We start from the raw sequence: 21,408 nt of genomic DNA, 5'->3' as shown, positions 1-21,408 counted from the left end.
ACCATTACTACAACCACCATCACCACCACCACCCGTACACTATCCCGTGAATGTCTGATCTTGATGCTAGGATTCTGCCGTCACTCCCCCCTTCGGTCCATCAAGCTTCTCTTTATCTGACGAACCATCTTGGCTTCTGTACGCCCATGATGAGAGGAGGAGGAGGAGGAGGAGGAGGAGGAGGAGGAGGAGGAGGAGGAGGAGGAGGAGGAGGAGGAGGAGGAGGAGGAGGAGGATGGGGAGAAGGAGGATGGGGAGAAGGAGGATGGGGAGAAGGAGGAAGAGGAGAAGGAGGATGAGCAGGAGGAGGAAACTGTTGGCATTACCTGTTTGAGTATGAGAATGAGAGAGAGAGAGAGAGAGAGAGAGAGAGAGAGAGAGAGAGAGAGAGAGAGAGAGAGAGAGAGAGAGAGAGAGAGAGAGAGAGAGAGAGAGAGAGAGAGAGAGAGAGAGAGAGAGAGACGACAGAGACGAGACAGAAGTGAAAGGAAATAACTCAGGGAGATAGAATGTAAGAAGCGAGGTAAAGGAAACGCAGAGAGAGAGAGAGAGAGAGAGAGAGAGAGAGAGAGAGAGAGAATGTCGTGTAATGGATGGAGAGAAGTAAAAAGGGAGCAGGAGAAGATCTGATGGAGGGAGGAAGGGGAAAAAATGGAGGGAGGGTAAGGGAGAAGAAAATACTTCTCTCCAGTCCCTTAATTACTGGAAGAAGAGAGAAGAGACGATAATGATGATGAGGATGAGGAGAACGAGAAAGTGGAGGAGGAAATAAGAGCAAAAGAGAAGACGACGACGAAGAAGACAAAGACGAAGACGAAAACGAAGAAAAAGAAGAAGGTGAAGAAGAAAAAGAAGAAAAATAATTATGGTAGTAACGAATATTGACACTGCTTGAGAAGTTTCCCAGAAAAGAGGAAGTGTGACCAGAAACAGTCCACTTTATGAGACAGACAATGACAAAAAAGAATGAGAGAGAGAGAGAGAGAGAGAGAGAGAGAGAGAGAGAGTACAGACAGATAAACAAACAGCCAGAAAGAAAGACAGATATCCACTAACGAATTAAAGAATAGTAATAATCTAAGATGAAATTCAAGTTTTCAGGCCAAAAAGAAGCGAAATTGTGGATGATTCAGTGACGTCTAGTGAAGGATGGAAGAAAGGATGGATAGAATGAGGAATGGAGGAAAGATTGAGGGAGAGAAAGATGGAGAGAGGAATTGATGTATGGATGGAAGGGAGGCAGAAAGGACTGGAGGAAGACAGAGAGAGAGAGAGAAAAAAAAAAGAGATAATTTCCATCCACGTAAGAAAATACATAACTTAGATGTTTGAGGAGTCTCTCTTTCTCTCTCTCTCTCTCTCTCTCTCTCTCTCTCTCTCTCTCTCTCTCTCTCTCATCCATCCAACACATCCTTTCATTCTTTTCCCATACATTTATCCTTTTCTTCCATTCTCTCTGATTCCTCTCATCCATACTCCAACTTCCTGCATTCCTTCTTATTCTCTTGACCCCATCCATGTCTTCACCTCCTGACCAACCCCTCTTACTTCCCTTCCCTCCTTTTCTCCTTTCCTTCTCTCCTTCCCTCCCTCCCCATCCTCCTTCGGTCATAAGTCCCCTCCAGTGTCTCCTGCCAAGTTCTCCCTCCGACCTGCTGATGAAGGACTTCAGCATCCTTCTTCCTTGGCACTTCTTGGCCTTCTCTCCTTCCTTCCTTCTCCTCTCGTCTCTTGACTTTTTTTTCCCTTTTTTAATCCTTTTCATTTTTACGGTTTTTCGCTTTTATCTTCTAGACTTTATTTTCGATTCTTGGACTTTCTGACGGTTGGTTTGTCTGCCTCTCTCTCTCTCTCTCTCTCTCTCTCTCTCTCTCTCTCTCTCTCTCTCTCTCTCTCTGCACCCCTCGCCTTTATTTGGACGGTTATACAGTGTCATAATCGACCTTTATTATGGTGAGAGTGGCCGCCCTTTGCCCGCCTTCGATCCGCAATCCGCGCCCCGAAATAATCAATGGTAAAGAGAGAGAGAGAGAGAGAGAGAGAGAGAGTTCTAGCTAAGTCCCTCGCAAGGATACTATAAAAACTTAAAAGCACTGGAAGATGAATGAGTAGAAGAAAATAAAGAAGACCACGCCGTATCAGTGAGAGTGACAAGCAGGAGGCGCCTTGGACGGGATGAACCAAGGGCATCAAGGCAATAAGAAGTCACAAAAAGAAAACACAATGCTCAACTATATAAGACAGCTTCATTTTCACTTATGGGCACTGATCGAGTTCTCCCTTCTGTCAGATGAAGGAGTGATTTCAAGGCACATCTTTCTTTAACCATTAGCCACAGTGAGATGTTTCTTCTTTCACTGCCAGTTCTAACCATTATACCAGATGAAAATTGAAGAACTCATTCTTGTAATAATTTTTCTTTCTTGTAGATTCTTATAAATATTTCAAGTGTTGTTTACAGTGCCATGAATTGTTGCATATAGCTCGCAGGGAGAGACTTTTAAATCACGAGGAAATGTATATATACGCATGAATTATTCTATTTGAAAGACTTCGCAAAGATGGGAAAAAAAAAGATGCAATAAATAAATGTACTTACGAACTCTACTAAGACAAAGAAAATAACGATGCAATAGATAAATATCGCTAAAAGATGGTGTTGTTTGTTTATTAAGGGGGAACAGAATATCTTGTAGTAGAATAAGACATCAGAAGTCCTGCCATCACATTCAATAACCATTTTCTCCAATATTCACACTATAACACTAATGACCTCTTTATTGAGCGCCACAAATTAACGCAACATATTTTATCCGTACATACCACCACCACCACCACCACCACAACATTGTTCCTCCAGCTGCTCGTGTAATCATTTTCCAAAGAGACAAATTGACGAGAGACTTTGAAGATAGCGACACGAGACGTCAATTTCTCCCTCGCTGTAAATAGCTGGAGGGAAACCCATAAGGACGAGAGAGAGAGAGAGAGAGAGAGAGAGAGAGAGAGAGAGAGAGAGAGAGAGAGAGAGAGAGAAAGCCACCACTCACTACCGCATCGCAAGCCGCTTCAATCCGCTTAAAAACACGAGCACCGAAAGAAAATCCAGCGAAGACGGAAAGAAAAGAAAAGAACGAAGGGAAAGAAAATGTTCAGGAAGAGTCAGTCCCATGATATTTTTGTGGAGATATCAGAGGAGAATTAGAGAGAGAGAGAGAGAGAGAGAGAGAGAGAGAGAGAGAGAGAGAGAGACATATGATCACACATGGAGTCCCTCTTGATTGTTAGGGAAACATTCGAATTTCTATTTATGCCCCCCGTGCCCTTCCATGTTCATTGTTTCTCAGGGTTCCGTCCCCCGCCGATAGATGTCAGTAGTGAGGCGGGGCATTGAAGCGAAGCAGCCATCGGAACGGCTCACAATATGTTTCATGACAATATGAGCTCTATGTCAGCAAGGGGAGGGCGGGAGGGAGGAAGAGAGAGGGAGATGAGGGAAGGGTGGCGGGAGGGAAGGAGACACACACACACACACACACACACACACAGAGAAGGGAAACTGTTAAGAGGAAGAGAGACCTGAAAGAGGGAGGGAGGGAGAGAAGAGATGAAAATAAAGGGGTGGAGAATAGCAGGGTAAGAGAGAGAGAGAGAGAGAGAGAGAGAGAGAGAGAGAGAGAGAGAGAGAGAGAGAATCATCAGGTAAACGACGTCTGTACATAATAATAGTGAGGGAGGGAGTCTCGTAGGGTGCCATGGGAGTTAGCCCGCTCCTTAATTCCCTATACATACAATAGAATTATGGCCAAATACATTATTTTGCTTTTTTTTTACCATTATACGCTCTCACAACTTCGCTCTTCCTCCCTCTTCTCCTTGTACCTCCTCCTTCTCCTTCTCCTCTTTATCTCCACTCCTCTCCACGTACTTTCCTCCCGTCTCTTTATCTCTTCTCTACCTTTCGTCTCTCTTGCTGTACTTTCTTGTTCTCTCTTTTCCTTCCTTTCCATCTCAAATTGTACATTCCTCTTTCCCTCTTTTTTATTGCATCTTCACACCTTCTTTCTTCCTCTTTTCTTTACCTTTCCTTCTTCGTCTGTCTTACGTACTTTTTACCTTTTTCTGCCTTCCTTTTCCTCTCTTACTTTACTTTACTCATCTTCCACAAAAAAATAGATGATTACTGTTTAAATCGTGACAGAAAAAAATATTGATCTTTGAGTTGTTGTTTATGGCATTAAAAAAAAATAAGGAAAGATGGAAGGAAGAAAGAAGAAAGGAGAAGGGGAAGGAATGAGAAGGGGAGCCGAGAAAGAGGAGGAAAGGAGAGGGAACCCAAGTAGAGGAAAGGAATGAAAGTGTTTTGAAAGGGACAAAGGAGAAGGGGAAGGATTGAGTGGAAAAATTGAGAAAGGGACGGAAGAAGAGGGGGAAAAATAAAGCGTGGAAGAAAGGAATGGAAGTATTTTCAGCATTTTTGAAACGACGATACTACGAGCGACAGGAAGAATTAGAAGATAACGAAAGGGGAAAGTGTTCTACATGTTACATAAATTGTCTTTACATACAGTGACAGGGAATCATACGCAACAATTCTGAATATGGAAATAACACCCTCCCTTATTCATTCATCCATTACATTTCTACCTCCCTCTTCCCTCCCTCTCCCTCTCCTTCTCCCTACTCTCCCACTTACTCTTTCTCTCAACTCTCCAGACTCTTCCAGTCATCCAGACACTCGCTCCAACCTATCTTCGTATCCCTCTCCAATACCCTCCAGTCTCCCTTCCTTCTCTCCATCCCTCCTCTCTCTGACCTTCCCTCTTTACCCCCTGTCCCTCCATCCTGCTCCTCCTTTCACCCCACAGACTCGCTATCCTTCATTCTAAAAGTTGCAGGAAACTTTTTATTACCTTTCAGAATTAGATCATCTTCCGCCAGCCAGTTAATTATCAAAGGGAATAGATTAGCGTCGTCGGGGGTGCTGTGGTCGAGGCAAGGTTTCGGCCACCTACAGATCTGTCTTGGGCTTGTATTCAGATACGCTTCGCTCTCTCATCATGTCTGTTTTCCAAGGCCATAGAGATGCTTAACCGGGTTCTCAAGAGTGTTTTTACCTGTGAATAATGTAGAAATCTTGTTAATATGTCACTAGAACAGTAAAAACAACCTTAAAAATCCGTGTGGCTTCTACTGCATCCCTTTCACAGTATATTCCAAACTTGGTTCCAAAGCTTCCCTCACCTGTACCAACCCTCGTACGCATAGCTGAAGAAAGGTGGAGAATATTGTAGGAAGAAATATGAGAACAAGACGCTAAATAGGCTCCTTTTTTTGTGGTAGGGAATTTATAAAAGAAAGAAGATTAAGCGGGGAAAAGGAAGAAAAAGCTGGGAAAGAATGAAAGAGAAGACTATCGGTCACCAAGAGTCACCAGCAGTCAGTGTGAATCACCAAGAATCATCACAACTCACTCCGAATCACCGTCATAAATCACTACCCAAGTCGCGGCAAGACACGCTGAGTCATCTGAAGTCTGTCTTGAGTCGCTGCCAATCACCTTAGATTACCTCGAGTCATCCCTGAGTCATCACCATATACCTATAGTCATCATAATTTATTCTCAGTCATCTAGAGTTAAAGTAAGTCATGCAAGAGGTATCCTGACTCATGTTATAGTTTTGCTAGTCAGCTTGAGTCACTTTTACTGACCCTACGTTATCTTAAGTTATTCAGAGTTATCTCGAGTCCTGCTAACTCACGTGATAGTTGTTCTAGTAATCCAGAGTCCACTAGAATCACCTAAAATTATCTCAAGTCATCCATCGTTACCATGAGTTTCTCCAAGTCATTTCGAGTCACCCAAAGTCACTCTCCTTGAGTCATCCATAGTCATCCAAAGTCACCCACAGTCATTAAGAGCCATCCAGAGTCACCCAAGTCACCTCGAGTCATCCCGAGTCACCCCAAACATAATCAAATAGTGGCAGCGATGATCCATTTTCCGGCGTGGCTCGTGACGCGGCTCCCTCGGGTCCTCTGCGACATTTACCAAGAGCTCCTGTTTCTAATCTCTCCCCCTTTGTGAGATGATTATCATTTTGATTAGTGATTCACTCGGGAAGAGGCAGGCAGGCAGGCAGGCAGGCTGGCGAGGGACGGGAGGGAGGGAACCAGGGAGGAAGGCAGGGAGGGTTAAGTCGCAGTGTTGGCTTTGGTGACAGCAATTGGCTGGGACTGCTGTGTTAGGGGAGTGCTGTGGTGGTGTTGTGGTGTTTTGATGGATTACTTTAGTGGTAGGCCTGATGGGATGAGTATGTGGTGGAGTTGCGGTGATTTGAGGATGTTGCTGTAATGGTGGTGGTGCTGAGTGAAGTAGGGAGGGGCAATGTGCAGGCAATGTGTCATTGCGTATCTGCTTTTGAAGGAGCGTGGCATTGACTCGCATGATAGAGGGACAACCTGCTGCTGACGACGTCATGAATACCCTGCTGCCGTGGCCTTGGCGGGGTGTCGAGTGCAGTGGAGGATCGCGCCATTGTTACATGCGAACAATCACTTTTCCTCTCGCTTTTTACAGTCGCTTTCAACTGAGACGCAGCTACGATCCTTTGTTTCTGGCGGGTTGCGTGAATGCACTTAAGCTTAGAGCAGATAAATCAACAAAGAATGACGTCGTGAGACCCACAAATCGGGAGTCAGATATATCATAACAATACCAGAGCTGCGACAATACTCAGGAGCAAGAGAGCGCGCAGCCACGCTCCCCCGTAAGGTCGAATTTCACCCTCGACCGACAGAGCAAACCCACCCTGATGATCGTATGATGGGCGCGTGCTTCTCCCCCTCGTCGAAAACACTCCAAGTCCATCAAAAGCCATTACGGGAACCCAGAAGCGAGGGATTAAGCCGATTACAGCATACAAGATGAATTATTACGGGTTTAAAATGGCTTGGCTCGTGTCACATCGAATGAACTGGTGCACAGAGTCACTTCAGAAAGGAGGGAGGGAGGGAAGGAGGGAGACAGGCAGGAAAGGAGGGAGAGAAGTGCGCCGAGAGAAGTATAACGTGATGTCTGCGCAGTTGTGATATTTTATTCTTTTTCTCTCTTGTTCCAGACGAGCATCGTGACATGAACGGACACCACGAGGATGACCTGAAGCGGCAGAGAACCCAGTACAACACCGACCCTCTGTATACCAATGTAAGTTGTCCAAAGCAGTTTTTATAAGATAGCTATTCCTATCAGTTACTTTTATCACGACCCGTATTACGACAATAACAAGACATAACTATACCACTACTACTACTACTTCTATTATTACTACTACTGCTACTACTACTACTACTACTACTACTAATAATAATAATAATAATAATAATAATAATAATAATAATAATAATAATAATAATAATAATACTGACAGGATGAGAAAATCCTCCACCAGCCTCATGAAAGTGGAGGTGCTAGGGAAGGAGACGAGAGAAAGAATGAAGTGAAGACGAAAGATTTAAGAAACAGGAGGTCTTAACAGTAGTGAGAAGCAAAGAAGGAAGGAAGGAAAACAGGAGGAGGAGGAGGAGGAGGAGGAGGAGACAGAAAGAACCATCCGTCTCGAGCCTCAGTACTCGGCGATATTACACATGCAGGAGAACAGGGCCTCGGGGACCTCTTAAATTGTCGAATTTCAATAGGGGTAATTTATTTTCCTCAAGACTAAGAGAAAAGGTATCTCTAAAACTGACCTTCTCTTCTTCCTTCCATTCCTCCTCTTCTTCTTTCTCTTACTTCACCTCTTCCTCCTCTTTTTCCTCCATTCCTCCCTTCCTCCCTTCCCCTTCACGGCTCCCAGTCCCCTTACCCCCTTCCCCCAGTGAGAGGCACCACGGCCAAGACAAAGAGATCTTATTCCACCATCTCGGGAGAAAATGGTGGAGTCTCAGATGTCCTACAACAAAATTGAGCAATAAAACAGATTTATTATATCCCGGCGCTCCAAATCACCAAACAAAGCAGTCCATATCTTTCATAACCCTTGGTGGAGGAGTCATTTGTAATCTTATTGGTCAATTCGTGATGCGAGGCCCCGGTCAGCGGCGACCAATCAGACCTCTTGGATCATATTCCCGGTCACAGGAGAGCCAATCAGAGGCCTTATTACCTGCTTTGAAATTCCAAGAGGCGCCGTGCCAATCTCAATTTGTTGAGGCAGCTGATTTATGGCAGCGTTACGGTCCCTTTTATTTGTCTTCGAGCCGTCTTCCTTCGCCTTTTATTTGCGCGGGGATCGTAGCCCCCAAGTTATAGCGCAGACATTTTGGTTTATGGTAGTGGCTGGCTGGCGGTACCGTGCTGCCAACCCCACGACCCATCCCCACCGCCCCACGTCCCCCGCCACGTCGTAATATCCCCGCACCCTTTTCTCCCCTTCTGTATGGCCCTGTGCCACCTCTTCTCATCTCCTCCAGTCTCATGTCAAGCTGACCCGCTGGCACTGTTCCCTTCTCCTTGTTCCCGCAACTGGCCACCAGAGCGACAAGCACACTCTCCGGGAATCCATTTTATGCTCACTGGGACTTACCACGACTTATTACCAGGTGCGCCTCGAGGCAAACCAACCGAGCACCGCCCTCAACACTCTCACCTCACCGGCACTTATGCTCGTCGCCTCCATCAGTATAAATACAAACAGTAATGATAGCACAGGCATGAGCGTGACGGAATCGATTTCTCATTTTTTTCCCCCGTGACTGTTAATAAATAATCCTCAATCCTCACGTCATACAATTTTATGGAAAACAAGAGCTGGCATTAAGCACTCAAGCGGCCAAGGTTCGGTGTTGACTCTACCGATCCACGCAACGCCCCCGACCCCTCGCCGTGTCCGGGGGACCACGGCGAGTCAGCGGGCAGCCCCACCCACTAATTTTCGAGGTGACGGCGTGAGCTGGACCGTCCATCACACACACACACACACACACACACACACACACACACACACTTAGAGGAATCAATGTCATGTAATGAACCACTTCCCCCTATCACTGATGCAACGCTCAACTGCAAGAGGGTAAGGGCATAGCAGTGCTTCTCCTTCTCTTCGTCCTCCTCCTCCCCTCCTCCTCCTCCTCCTCCTCCTCCTCTTCCTCCTCCTCCTCCTCCTCCTCCTCCTCCTCCTCCTCCTCCTCCTCCTCCTCCTCCTCCTCCTCCTCCTCCTCCTCCTCCTCCTTCCTCCTCCTCCTCCTCCTCCTCCTCCTCCTCCTCCCCCTACTCCTCCTCCTTCCCCTTCCTCCTCCTCCTCCTCCTCCTCCTCCTCCTCCTCCTCCTCCTCCTCCTCCTCCTTCCCCTTCCTCCTCCTCCTTCTCCCTTTCTCCCGCTGGCCGCGTGCACACACACATTCACTCACAACCAACGACTCCAGGACTGCCAAAAGCTTTCACATCCAGCGGTGATTATGGTTTCTCTCCAGCCCGCCAGCGCGATTCGATCAATTCACTTACGTACCTCGCTGCTACGCCAAGTTTTTTTATGTGCTCTCTGTAGGAAGCGTGAGTGATGGGTTATGGAGGGCAGTTAGCGCTCTTAACACCATCGCTACCACCACCACCACCACATTCTAGACCGCCATTATACCCCCCAGTACACTGCACCAACAGCACCGGTATACTCACCCAGTTCGTGCATATGTACGTACGTTCCTAGTCCTTTCCCTGTACATATTCTTTTTGAAGACTGTCATACACACACACATACACACACAAAACGTCTTTAATAAGTTAAGAGCGCGTCCGTCACATGGTTAAAAAAAAAAAAAAAAAACAGTAGGTAAAGTGTCGAGTTGATATACTGACTCCACTCTCGGCCTTTCGACCTCTGTGCGCACCTGCCAGTATAGGATTTCCAGGTAACCCTATTTGGCAGTATACATAATGAATAGCCTCCTGTGCTACGTTATGCTGTGATGTGCTATACTGTGCTGTGCTGTGCTGTGTGTGGGTGGATGGGTGGGTGGGTAGGTGGTATGTATTAGTGTGTGAATAATACAGATCGACAAAATTACATGGGGAGAAATGGTTGTGATATGTTTGGAGAAATGTCTCAAAATCACTACGATAAAGAAATAGAAGATGTTCCGTAATGTTAAATTATATTGTTCAGTAGTAATGTTGAGATTAATTAACTTTTTATTATCTTATCACACCGCCTTGCCTTCCCTCCCGCAGATGTTGTGGCCGAAGCAGTGGCCGCCCCTGAAGACTGAGGACGCCGCCAAGACCCTCCTGCCAGATCTCGGAGGAAGCGTTCCGAGCGGCGCCGCATCCCCCTACAGGTGAGGCGAGGGAATGGCCCTGTCCTAACTAAACTTAACCTTTTACCGCCTACCAAGAAACTGTGGTAATTGCTAGGACCGGCAAATGTTTCTCATTGTTCTGTTTCTGTCGCTGCTCTTACTTATTTCAATCTCTGCATTCTTTTTACTTTCTTTTCCATGTAAGAAACTATCCAAAATATCCTAATCAATATTCGAACGCTTAACAGGTGTGTTCTGGATGAGTAGCTTTATTATGTTCCTTTACTTGCCTTCCATGTGATAACAGTTTTTTTGAGTACAATCATTCATCCTAATCGTGAGTCTCGTGGTTCTTCCAGCAGCGTCCAATCCTTCGTGGATCACCCGACCAGCTACCCCTCGGTGTCGGCGGCCTCCATCTCCACGGACGCCCTCTACGAGACCATGTCCATGACTCAGTCCAACAGCAACCACGTGTACTCGCCTCCCCTCGCTACCTCCCTCGGTAAGTCCTGCACCTGCCTGCCTGTCCCCTTTCTCCTCCTCCACCAGCACTGCCAGGTCCCCCGTGGGTCACCTCAATCTGGTAAGTTGTCTGCTGGGAGGCGTTCGTTCATGGTGATGGGTATGATGGTCCGTTGCTCCAGATATATAGCCTATACCTGGCCTGCGAAGACACGTGGTAGAGTAAAACGAAAGAGAGAGTTAGAGACTTTTTTTTATTTTGTTATTCGTCCCGAAGAGTCAGACGAGGACTCTAACCTCTCCTACCCTTCTGATTGGCCTCCTACAGGTAGCGCAGGTGGCCTGACCCCCCTCACACCCATCACTATGCAGGACGTGAAGCCTGTCCTAGCGGCATCCTCAGTCCTTGACACCACCGCCTCCCAGTACCACCAAGGTAAGGACACGGAACGACACACCAAACTAGGAAATTTTATGATTTAGTCCAATTTACTCGGTGTCTTTCTCCCAGTTTATATGATAATGTTATTCTCATCACTATTAACAGATACCCATCTATGTTCACCTCATCACTTTACTTTCATTACTAGCCATCCACGGTTGTTCTAACGGGGGTATGGGGTTCTTGGAGTCATCCTCTGGAGGTGCTAACACGTCATCACCACCACCACCTCACAAGTAACATCACACACCACGCCGTGCATACAAACCAACAATCATCGCTGAGTCAATATCATAAATGGGACTTTCTCGCCGCTGACACGTGAAAGACCAGCCTGCACTCTGCACTCTGGCACCTTCCGCTAAGCGACAGCCGGCGACCTCCCCGTCCAGGCAATCCCATTAAAGATCTTGAGGACAGAGCGAAGTCCTGGCCACCGAGATGGGGGAATTACCTCCCCAGAATGAGAACCCCGGCCAACTTTGCTCATAAACTCGCGGGAATCGCTACCCACAAGTCCGTCTTCCCGAGTGTAAACTCAGCAAGTTTCACGAGAGAAGTCAGCTTGTTTGACTTAAGGTCTGGCCGCTCAGTCCAAGTGTTTGTTAACGACTCCGGTTAAATCAATTGTTTCCACATGCGGTTTTAAATTTAGGTGCGCAAAAGAGTCTTAAATACATACTACCGTTTTTACAATAAAGAAAGAACCTTTTTCTTTTCCCCTCGCCACAAAAAGGAATAATGTATTGTCATCAGCATTTCCTGAGATCCCTTCTGAACAGACTCGCCAATAAGACTCATAATGATAATTTACATGAGCCAGAGTAACGACCTAAACGGTATGTGAACGCGGCGCGTGGAAGGGGAGAGAGCCGCAGCCAACTGTGGATTCGATTATCGCAGGAAACAGGAAGGCACTTGTCATATCTTCCATAATTTCTTCTTCCTTTTACTCTATCCTCTCCGTCTTTCTCTCATTCAATTTTGATATTTTTTCCCCTACCCTTCCATTTCCTCACTTTCTCTCTCAAGACGTCACGGAGTCGGCAGCCATTTTGGGAGAAGACCTTTTTCCCTCATCGTGTGGTTTTTACAGCCTCTCTCACGAACTTCGGCGACCGTTCCCCTTCCTCCGTCTCCTCCGAGGTCGCTAAGTTATAAAGTTTATTGATTTTTCCCCTGTCTACCTTTTCTTCCATCCACTGAGATCCACATACGTGTAAAAAGGAGTGACTCTAGGGAGAAGTACGATATCTTGGGCTCGGAGAAAGGAAGGAAGGAAGGAAAAGCGAGGAAGTGTAGGAACGGGGGAGGGGAAAGGGAATGTAGTAACTCATCTTGCGTCCGCCAGCGATGCCCAGGACAATGGTGGATTTTACAGTGTAGGAGTCCAGTATTCAGCCATGGAATTTTATCGCTTTTCCTCTGCTGTGAAAAGCGAGGCTGTGGGGATAACAGTGATTTATACCAAGCGTAGACTCTGGCAGGCGCTCAGATCTCGTGCGTCAAACGGCTCATCTAAAAACTGTACAATTTGGTTCCTCGTGAGAAGCAGCACCAGTGACAAGTCCTAATAACATGTGGCTCTTCCGAGACGCGTGATTGCAGAAATACCATTCGAGTTCGAAGTAAAAATCTATCAGTAATTACCGTCTAAAACTTGACTAATTTCATCTATTCATCAGTATGACGTGCGCACGATTAAGGGAAAACTTAGAAAGTTAAATTGATGAAGAAATGAGTCACTCGTACTCATGATGTCGATTCATGTTGTGTTAATTCATGCACACATAGGTACACACACGGCACTCATCCATTCCACTCGGGGCAGGTGATCTGAGTACTGATACTGATACTGGTCATAAGTTAAGTTAAGGTGCATCTCATCGCCATCACTAACTATTTAACAAAGCATCATCATTAATCCTCACTGGACCCATTGTTCCTCACTCACTGGTGACATACACACACAAGCACAAACACACACACACACACACACACACACACACACACACACACACACACACACACACACACACACACACACACACACACACACACACACACACACACACACACACACACACACACACACACACACACACACACACACCACCCCAGACCATCAGACTAATGCCCCTGGGCTCCCCTGAAGAGAGGTGTTTTGGTGACCATTAACTCTGACTCGCTAAACTTGGCGCCACCCAGACCTTCGAGTGGCACCCTCACCCTCCTCCTCCTCCTCCTCCTCCTCCTCCTCCTCCTCCTCCTCCTCTTATTTTTCCTTTTCTTCTTCTTTTCTTCTTCTTCTTCTTCTTCTTCTTCTTCTTCTTCTTCTTCTAATTCTTGTCCTCCTCCTCCTCCTCCTCCTCCTCCTCCTCCTCCTTTTGCATGCCTCTCGCCCTTCGCCAACAACGAGTGCATGAGAGAGAATGTTTCTAGTTTCTCTTCGAATGCCGCAAGTCGCATGAAGCATGACTCACTAACATCACGGAGGATTAGACGCAGTTACGAGAAAATGAAATGTTGATGTTACAAAAAGACATGCTCTTCTTATGGTGTGTGTGTGTGTGTGTGTGTGTGTGTGTGTGTGTGTGTGTGTGTGTGTGTGTGTGTGTGTGTGTACAATGCCATCATCCGCATCTGCGCACCTCACATAGTGTTTGCACCATGCACTTGTAGTTCAGAGTTTGGAGCAAGATGCAGCTCACTAGATCCTTAAATGTTAGTTTGATGTGACCCTCGTGTTTCTGCCGTGCTCTGGTGGGAGGAGTTAGTGGTGTGGTGGTTGTATGACCTGATGAGGGGCTTTCCCTCTTACGTGATACACCGTCTATTCCACTCCTCGAGACTCTCCCTAACGAGCACCGTAGACCTGTAGGAGGAGCATTCTGTAGCTAAGCCAGATTTAGTGCCTTTCCCTTCACGTGTCGTGTGAGACAGTGGACAAGACACATTCAGTAGGGCCACCATCTGGGAGCTTAGGGCCGCAGCTTCTTGCCATAGCAATAGTTCCTGGGAGCTGGAACCCTACATGACGTGCAGCTCCCAGGTTGTACAGATGACAGCACCTCATTCATGGAGACATTATTTAATTAGTTAATGTCATCTGCACAATGTCAGCAAGCCTCAAGCTCAGCAGAGATCAAAGCATTGCCTTGGAAATATCGAGATTCATAGAATTGTGCAGTGGATCCATCCTGAGAACGAACTCGTAACATTGGCCAATATTTGTATACATTAGCAACAAGGTTATAAGATAGAGACATTTTTCTTGCCCTAAAGAATCCTTATAATGTTCATAAATACTGGCCAGTAGTAAAAGTCGTTCTCTTGCTTTGGTCTCGTCACACAGTTGTATGAATGCCGAGTTTTGTTTACTTCTATGGTAATAAGCTGAACCCCAAAGCTGTGTGCTGGAAGTCAGAACTGAATGTATCCTGAAATTGCCTGACCACCGGGCTTACAAGACGCCCACAGACTGGATCCCAGGCAAGAGTGTCTGTGTCTCTTGCCCACACGACACGTGGTCTCCCAACATCCCTGTCACAAATTAGGCTCAATATTCCTAGTACCTGACGGCCAGCTTGCCTTGAAGCGTACCAGCATATTGGGATGATTTGTGGTGGGAGAGATGCAGAAGGAGAGGGAAGGAGAGTAGTTTGTGTGTGGGTGTACACGAGCGTGTGTGTGATGATAGCACGTTGTTGTCTGCACGTCAGGAGGGACCGTCTACACGCCCCTCAGCACCCCTCAGCCCGCCGGCTACGCCAGCACCCTGACCCCAGCCCACTACCCGGAGCAGCACACGCCCGCCTCACCCCCAACCCAGTGCACCTCTAACGACACTGTGACGCCGCTGGACAACCTTGTGGTGGCACCCTGCTCCTCGCCTCTCAAGGCTGACACTCCCTGTACCACAGCCCTCACAGTCCTCCAGCCCGCATCCCACGCCCACGCCGCCACTCACCACGCACATGTATCCACCCATGCACACACTCCTACCCACGTGCATACAACAACGCACGCCCACGTACCAATGCACGCCCACGTAGCGGCCACTCCACCTGATCCAGCTTATACCTCCCTCCCGTCCATCACTCATTACTCAGGTAAGTTGTGCAAGACGGCCGCCTTGCGCGCATTCGCCGCCCCACCCTCCTCTTGCATGCTTCATTCTCTACCACGCCTGTGTTTATGGCATGTGCAATTGTAGCACGCAACCCATGTCTGATCTTAGCCAATGTAGTCCCGTGTCCTGTAGAAACGGATTATGTGACTGGCGCTCCCATCACCACTTCCCTCCTCCATCCTTCTGTTCCAAGCTTCTGTCTGGGAGCTGACCCAAGACCTTTGCGCCACAGACTTGAGGCTTCTCTCGTTATTCTCCTGTGTATGCAAGGAAAAGCTTAATGAAGATGACAGACTTACTCTCACGAAATGATTGACATACTATGAAGGGCTGACAGACATACACTTCCTCGACTTGTTCTACCCCTGACCCCTCACAGGACATCCTATCACGTACACATTCACGTACACAAGGATAGAAACAAAACAACGGTACGTCAATCCACGCAAACACGCACTACAATCTCCCTTCGCTCACCTTACCAGTAACCTAAATCATGATTCAGCAACACTTACCATTCAGTTTTATCATCACTACAATTGACATTACGTAACTACAGTGGTGAGTCACGGACATCCTTGATATATATGTAGGTAAAAAAATAGCTAAATCGGGCCAGATGTACTCTAAAGGTCCGTAGAGAAAGCTCACGTAAATTCATACTATCTATCCTTGACAAATTCCAGCAAATCAGAGATACATTTAAGTTTCCCCTCACGGTTCCTGGAGAGCTTGCGTGTGAACTGTGGCTCTGTGTTGCAGGTACGGCCAGCATAGGAGCCAGCATGACGGACTACACGTACTCGTCGCCATACACCCAGTACACGACCACGTACCCTGCCTACGGGTACGGCACCGGAGGGCTCCTCAGTAAGTAACTGTGAGTATGAATGTTCCTTATTCCTTGGTTCCCTGTGTTGCGGTTTTGGTTGCCTCCGAGGAGCGTCCTGCAGCCTTCCTCTCCTGCTGCGCTCCGATATTCTTCCTTCGCTTCGCCTCATTCTTTTTCACGTTAACCATTTTCATTATTTACCTTACATTTCCTCACTTCATCTTGCCTACAGTCACGCCGTTGTTGGTATTACTATATGAACATTTCATTCTTTGGCTTGATTCATGAAGTATCAAAATTAATGTAAATCCAGATCAGCCATTCTTTGAGATTTGGATCGTGGATGACTTCAGTGAGACAATGGCGTTATGTCTCTGGAACGAGTAAATATTATGCCAGATACTCAAAAAACCGTTCTATAGAAATGAGCAATGACCCAACGTTCTTTCTTATTATCATTTACGCCTATTTTTTTTTTTTAAATAACCTTTGCTCTCATTGAATTCCTTTTATGCATCGGGTTCATTTTGAATAGATATATTTTGAACTTTATTCTCTTCTCTACTTCTTTCTTTTTTTCTTACTGAGTGTCTGTATCATTGTGTTTATTCACTTAAACATTAATTAGAATTCTGCACTGAAGCAAGACTCTCTGAATGAAATGAAAATGAATGCTTACTTTCAGCGTTCATTTCCATGCCCAGTAAGATTTCTCTGACAGCATCTCTTTTCCTCCGCCAGACATGGGTAACTACAGCGGCTCCAGCAACGGTGGTAACAATGGTAGCGGTGGTGCCGTCACCAACAACCCCAACAGTGTCACCAATAACCAAAACCACAACTCCAACAACAATAACAATAACGGCAACAGCACAGCGGCTCGTCTCCGGATGCTGCAGTCAAGTCTGGGGTCCCCAGCGTGCCTCAGACAGGACCGCTGCACGTAGCGCTAACGTGCACACCCCCATACATCACCACCGCCGCAAGTGTCAGTTGATAGTAGCTCTCTGGGCTGCTACAAGACGGCTGTAATTAGAACACATTTTGGTAATAAACTCTTGTGCAATGAATGTTCTGCACACCTGCTCCGAGCCGGGGTCCGCAGGACGACTGTGTGAGGAACACGTAAGAGCCGCACAAGCGTCACGGCCACCGCCGGGCAGGGAGACCAATGCTAGTGTAGCTGAGTGCGTGTTGCAGCAGCACGGACCGATCTCTATAGCTAGGATACCAAAGAACTATCACCACCACCACTTTCAAGTCACGAGCTTGCTTGAGTCAGGACCCTCCTGCCTGTGAGCCTCCCCTCGTCAGGCGCACCCCGAGGAGACAACCTCATCAACCCCCAGGCATTTCGGATTGTACATAGCACCCCCGGGTCCTCCCAGCGTGCGTCTGAGGGAGGGGCGACAGCGGGTGGGACAACCTGGCTCCCCCACACACACCTTTCCACTCTGGGCGCGGGAAGCCTTCCTCCTGTAGTAGGATGAAAGTGGCACCTCCCGCCGCCGGTTACTTCCTCTCTCGGGTCTCGGTATTTTTATTGGGGTTTGTCGCTGTCCAGGACCTACATCTACTGACTCGTGTTTTTGACGTAGATCAAAAACTCTTGAAATCCCTGTAACGTTAAGTTATATTTTTCAACAGAGGCGCCTGTAAAATGGTTATTTGATTACCTCTCCATATATCATATATAAATATATATATAGAATCTATATATAAAGCACACAAATACCTCTCACACTGTCAGCAGAGGCTAAGAACAATAGAATACAGTAGAAGAGTATTTTTTTGTTGGGTGCGCATGTGTGTGTGTCGGCCTGAGCTCCGCCCCTCTCTTACCTCTGAAGGCTGTTTACCAAAGAGGCGTAGTGTGGCTCCTGCCTCCCTGCCTGTTTGTACAAGGCGAAGTTTAGTCAGGTGGACCTCTGTCAGTGAGGTTGCTCTATGTTGGTCTTATTGTAGGAGACCGTTTTGTACAGACCAGTTTTAAAAACAAAAGGATGATAGGCTGAACTATGTATTACTAATAAAAGACCTATTTATAATGTCTGACGGAATACTGAACTAGGTAGGTCGTAGCATTAAGGAAAGAGTAGGCAGTAAGGATTTCCCCTTTTGTACGCTAGTTTTTTTTCTTTTTTTTATTTATTTCGCCCATGTTCCCTCAGTTACAGTGTACAGTATTACCCGTAGAGTAAGTTCCCGCACGGTCCAGCAGCCCACAGAGTGCCCGCGGCATGCCCCGCACCCCGCACGCCGCCCTTCGAACCCCGCGGCCAAGAGTCATCCCGTACGGGTCAGTCCTCACCTGCTCGTCAGGATTATTAGTTTTACACGTGGTTTCAGAAAATGATGATTCTACAAAGCAAGCAAAAAAAAAAATTAAGTCGCGTATCAACGTGTACCTTAGCATTTTTCACATGGCTACATAAACTAGTCCCACTTGGTCGAAAACCGGGGCAGCTGTTGGTCTGCTCTTCAAAGGCGCAATATCTGAACATCCCGTGAGTCTTAACAACTCACAAGCCCCTGTATTATTACTTTACTTCATCCTCAGTAAGTAAAGCACACACTCCCGAGGTCCCCCATTCTCAGTATTCTCCGTTGGGCGCTCGAAGCAGGATTCGAGTCGATCAGTCGGAGCTTTGCATATCATTGTTTCGGAGTCGCAGGCTGTTGGGTGTGGTATAAGGCTTTTGTTTTTTTTTACACTTGGAGTCTGTAGTCGTCTCTTGCGCCTCCATCGCATTGTTCTTGTATAGGTAAATTATTATCATTACTATATATTTTATTTTGGTTTGTGCACATCAGCGTGTAAAGTCACTGTTACTCTTTTTTTTTTCGTTTTATGTCGCTTCTGCATTATTTCTTATGATTTGTATCTATAAACTGTTTTCTACGTCAGGCTGTATACCAGCGGCCCGCAGCACAGTACCGTGCAGCAGTAAGTTGACTATTGGTTGTCAGTTTCTGTAACAGCTTGTCAGAGTAACAGCGGAACTATGACAAACTGAGAGTGTCTTCCAGCACTATGTATGTACAGCAGACTGTTTGTATTTCAACTGATGCTGTTTTAGTCAGACACGTTGAACCTACATATTGATGTATGCAGCAGCAGCGGCGGCGGCAGCAGCAGCAGCAGCAGCAGCAGTAGGTAGCTCTAGAAATAAACCAACGCTGTTTATAGTAAAAAGTTGATCTCATTATCCCTGCATGAAACTTGGCAATATCACTGTGAAGGGGAGAGAGAGAGAGAGAGAGAGAGAGAGAGAGAGAGAGAGAGAGAGAGAGAGAGAGCTCTGAGGTGACGAGAAGTGTCCTTCGTAACCTTTTCTCCACGCAGACTCATCCTTCTACCAAGAGAAAGAATACCTCGTAGTTTTACTATCAACAACTAAAAACATCACACGCTTGAAAAGTTGACTCGGGACAGAAAAATAGAAACGAATAGGTACGAAAGAACACTCTCTGGAAATGTTCACAGTAAAACTTCAAGAATAATGTAGAAGTTGGTTATTTATTTCGAGTCAACAATTACCCTAAAACTTCTGACAAGATGTTTACCAAAGCATGTCAAGCTAATAGGTATTTTCTGGTAGGTGGCAAGGAAGGATCAAGGAGTGCGCCAGGCTGGGCAGATAGTCGGGCACAGAGCTGCAATGAACACCGTTACCCGACCACCGGAGACCCGCGTCTGACCCCAAGTAAAGCTGTGTGTCCCTCCGGTGTGACTCCGCTCGCCGCCTGGAGACTTACTAACTACCCCACGACAACTGACTCTTTCCAGCTGAGATTCACCAAGTTACTTCATAACCATAACACTATGAGAAGAGAAGGAGGAGGAGCTGGGGGGAAGACGAGAGCGAAAGGAAATGGACAGCTAAGGAGAGGAGTTGGCTATACAAAGCGACACTGGCACCTCGTCTCGTTATTACCATCATTGTCCACGGTATCGAACAGGCCGCTTCTTGATTGGCTGACCGGTAACTTGGCTGGCCAATAGCAGCGCTCTCTCCCGGCTTATGTCTTCAAGGTGGCACTCTCAGAAGGAATGTAGGTTTTGAACGATTTATGCCGGACTAACATGGAGGTTTCTTTTAAAATACATTTCTTTCGACAAAATTTTCCACCTCTCTTTTACGGCCAAGAAACTAACAACGTCCGAAAGATACTAAATTTCGTCTAATGAAGTTTGCATTGTGCTAAAACTTACAAGATACGAGTGATGGATTTAGAATATCAGTGTCTTGGATAAGAACAGTTAACTCCTATGGCGCAAACTGCGCGACACACTGCAGGGTTGGTCTCTACACTTGCCTTACCAGCTGGCCCGAGGACAGAGGTACAGTACTGCTCACAGTTTTCACGGTTGATTAGAACAGTAAAATAAGTTACTCTAAATTGAAAAAAAAGTAAAAGAAAACACATAAGAGTACGAATAAACGCAAATACACTGCAATACACATCAAGGTAGCATATAAATGAAAATCGCAAAATAACTAAGAGAGAAAGTTTCTTGATAAAACGTATGAATTTAAAGCAGGCTCCCATTTGATATCTCTTGAGTCCCTATGGCACTATCATCCCTCGAGCGGCGAGCTCCTATCACCTCGGCAGCTCAAGTGCCAGAGTCGCTTGGCACATCCCTCTCTCGCGCCTCCATAAGATCGATGTGAACGGCAGACTCATTGCCAAAGTCTGCCTGGGAGAGAGACCCTGAGTCAGCATGACACGCCCCTCTCTCACCTTTACCTCCTACAGGGTCTCCTCAAAAGACAAGTGCACGACTACAAGAGCCTGGAAAGGAACAGGAAGAGGATATGCAAAGGTCTGTGAGGCAAGTATCGCTAGGCAGAAACTAGAAGAGAAGAGCGAGGAGGTGAGAGCAACGCGTCCATTCGGGAACGAGACATCGACTGAGTGCCAAGGGTGAAGCGAGGAGGACCGACCACCGTGTTGGAGTGCCGACGGCGCCTCTGCCACTGCCGCTACTGCTGCCTCCACACCTTGCACCACTACCACCGCCCACCACTACCACTACCCTCACCGCGCTACACACCACCACTATTGTGATTATAAACACGGCCACCGCTGACGCTGAAATGAGCAGCAAAACTACCGCTAATATAAGAACCTCCTATAATGCTGCTAGAGGTAACAAAGACCTTCCTACATCACAGACCCTTGAAAACCTACACTGATGTCACTGTACTACTGATCACACTAACACTGTCACCTT

The 21,408-nt window shown here is 46.8% G+C and overlaps 1 protein-coding gene across 16 annotated transcripts in view; it reads left to right on the top strand.

The window, feature by feature from the left end:
• The window catches only part of LOC123504023 (paired box protein Pax-5-like), a 169,158-nt gene extending 149,796 nt beyond the window's left edge, over positions 1-19,362 (top strand). For 11 of the 16 annotated variants that reach the window (XM_045254240.1, XM_045254239.1, XM_045254242.1 and 8 more), the window contains 7 exons: positions 7,122-7,207; positions 10,228-10,334; positions 10,655-10,800; positions 11,089-11,196; positions 14,925-15,314; positions 16,097-16,204; positions 16,908-19,362. In XM_045254240.1, the coding sequence (XP_045110175.1) occupies positions 7,122-7,207; positions 10,228-10,334; positions 10,655-10,800; positions 11,089-11,196; positions 14,925-15,314; positions 16,097-16,204; positions 16,908-17,113 (1,151 nt within the window). In that variant the 3' untranslated portion in view covers positions 17,114-19,362. Of the gene's footprint in view, positions 1-7,121; positions 7,208-10,227; positions 10,335-10,654; positions 10,801-11,088; positions 11,197-14,924; positions 15,315-16,096; positions 16,215-16,907 lie in introns of all 16 variants that reach the window. The other 5 variants (XM_045254237.1, XM_045254248.1, XM_045254246.1 and 2 more) reach the window with 5 other exon arrangements.
• The last annotated feature ends 2,046 nt before the right edge of the window (positions 19,363-21,408 follow it).

The sequence above is a fragment of the Portunus trituberculatus genome, chromosome 15 (genome assembly GCF_017591435.1).
Source record: "Portunus trituberculatus isolate SZX2019 chromosome 15, ASM1759143v1, whole genome shotgun sequence".
Classification (NCBI taxonomy): Eukaryota; Metazoa; Arthropoda; class Malacostraca; order Decapoda; family Portunidae; genus Portunus; species Portunus trituberculatus.
This window is presented reverse-complemented; position numbering and strand designations above follow the sequence as displayed.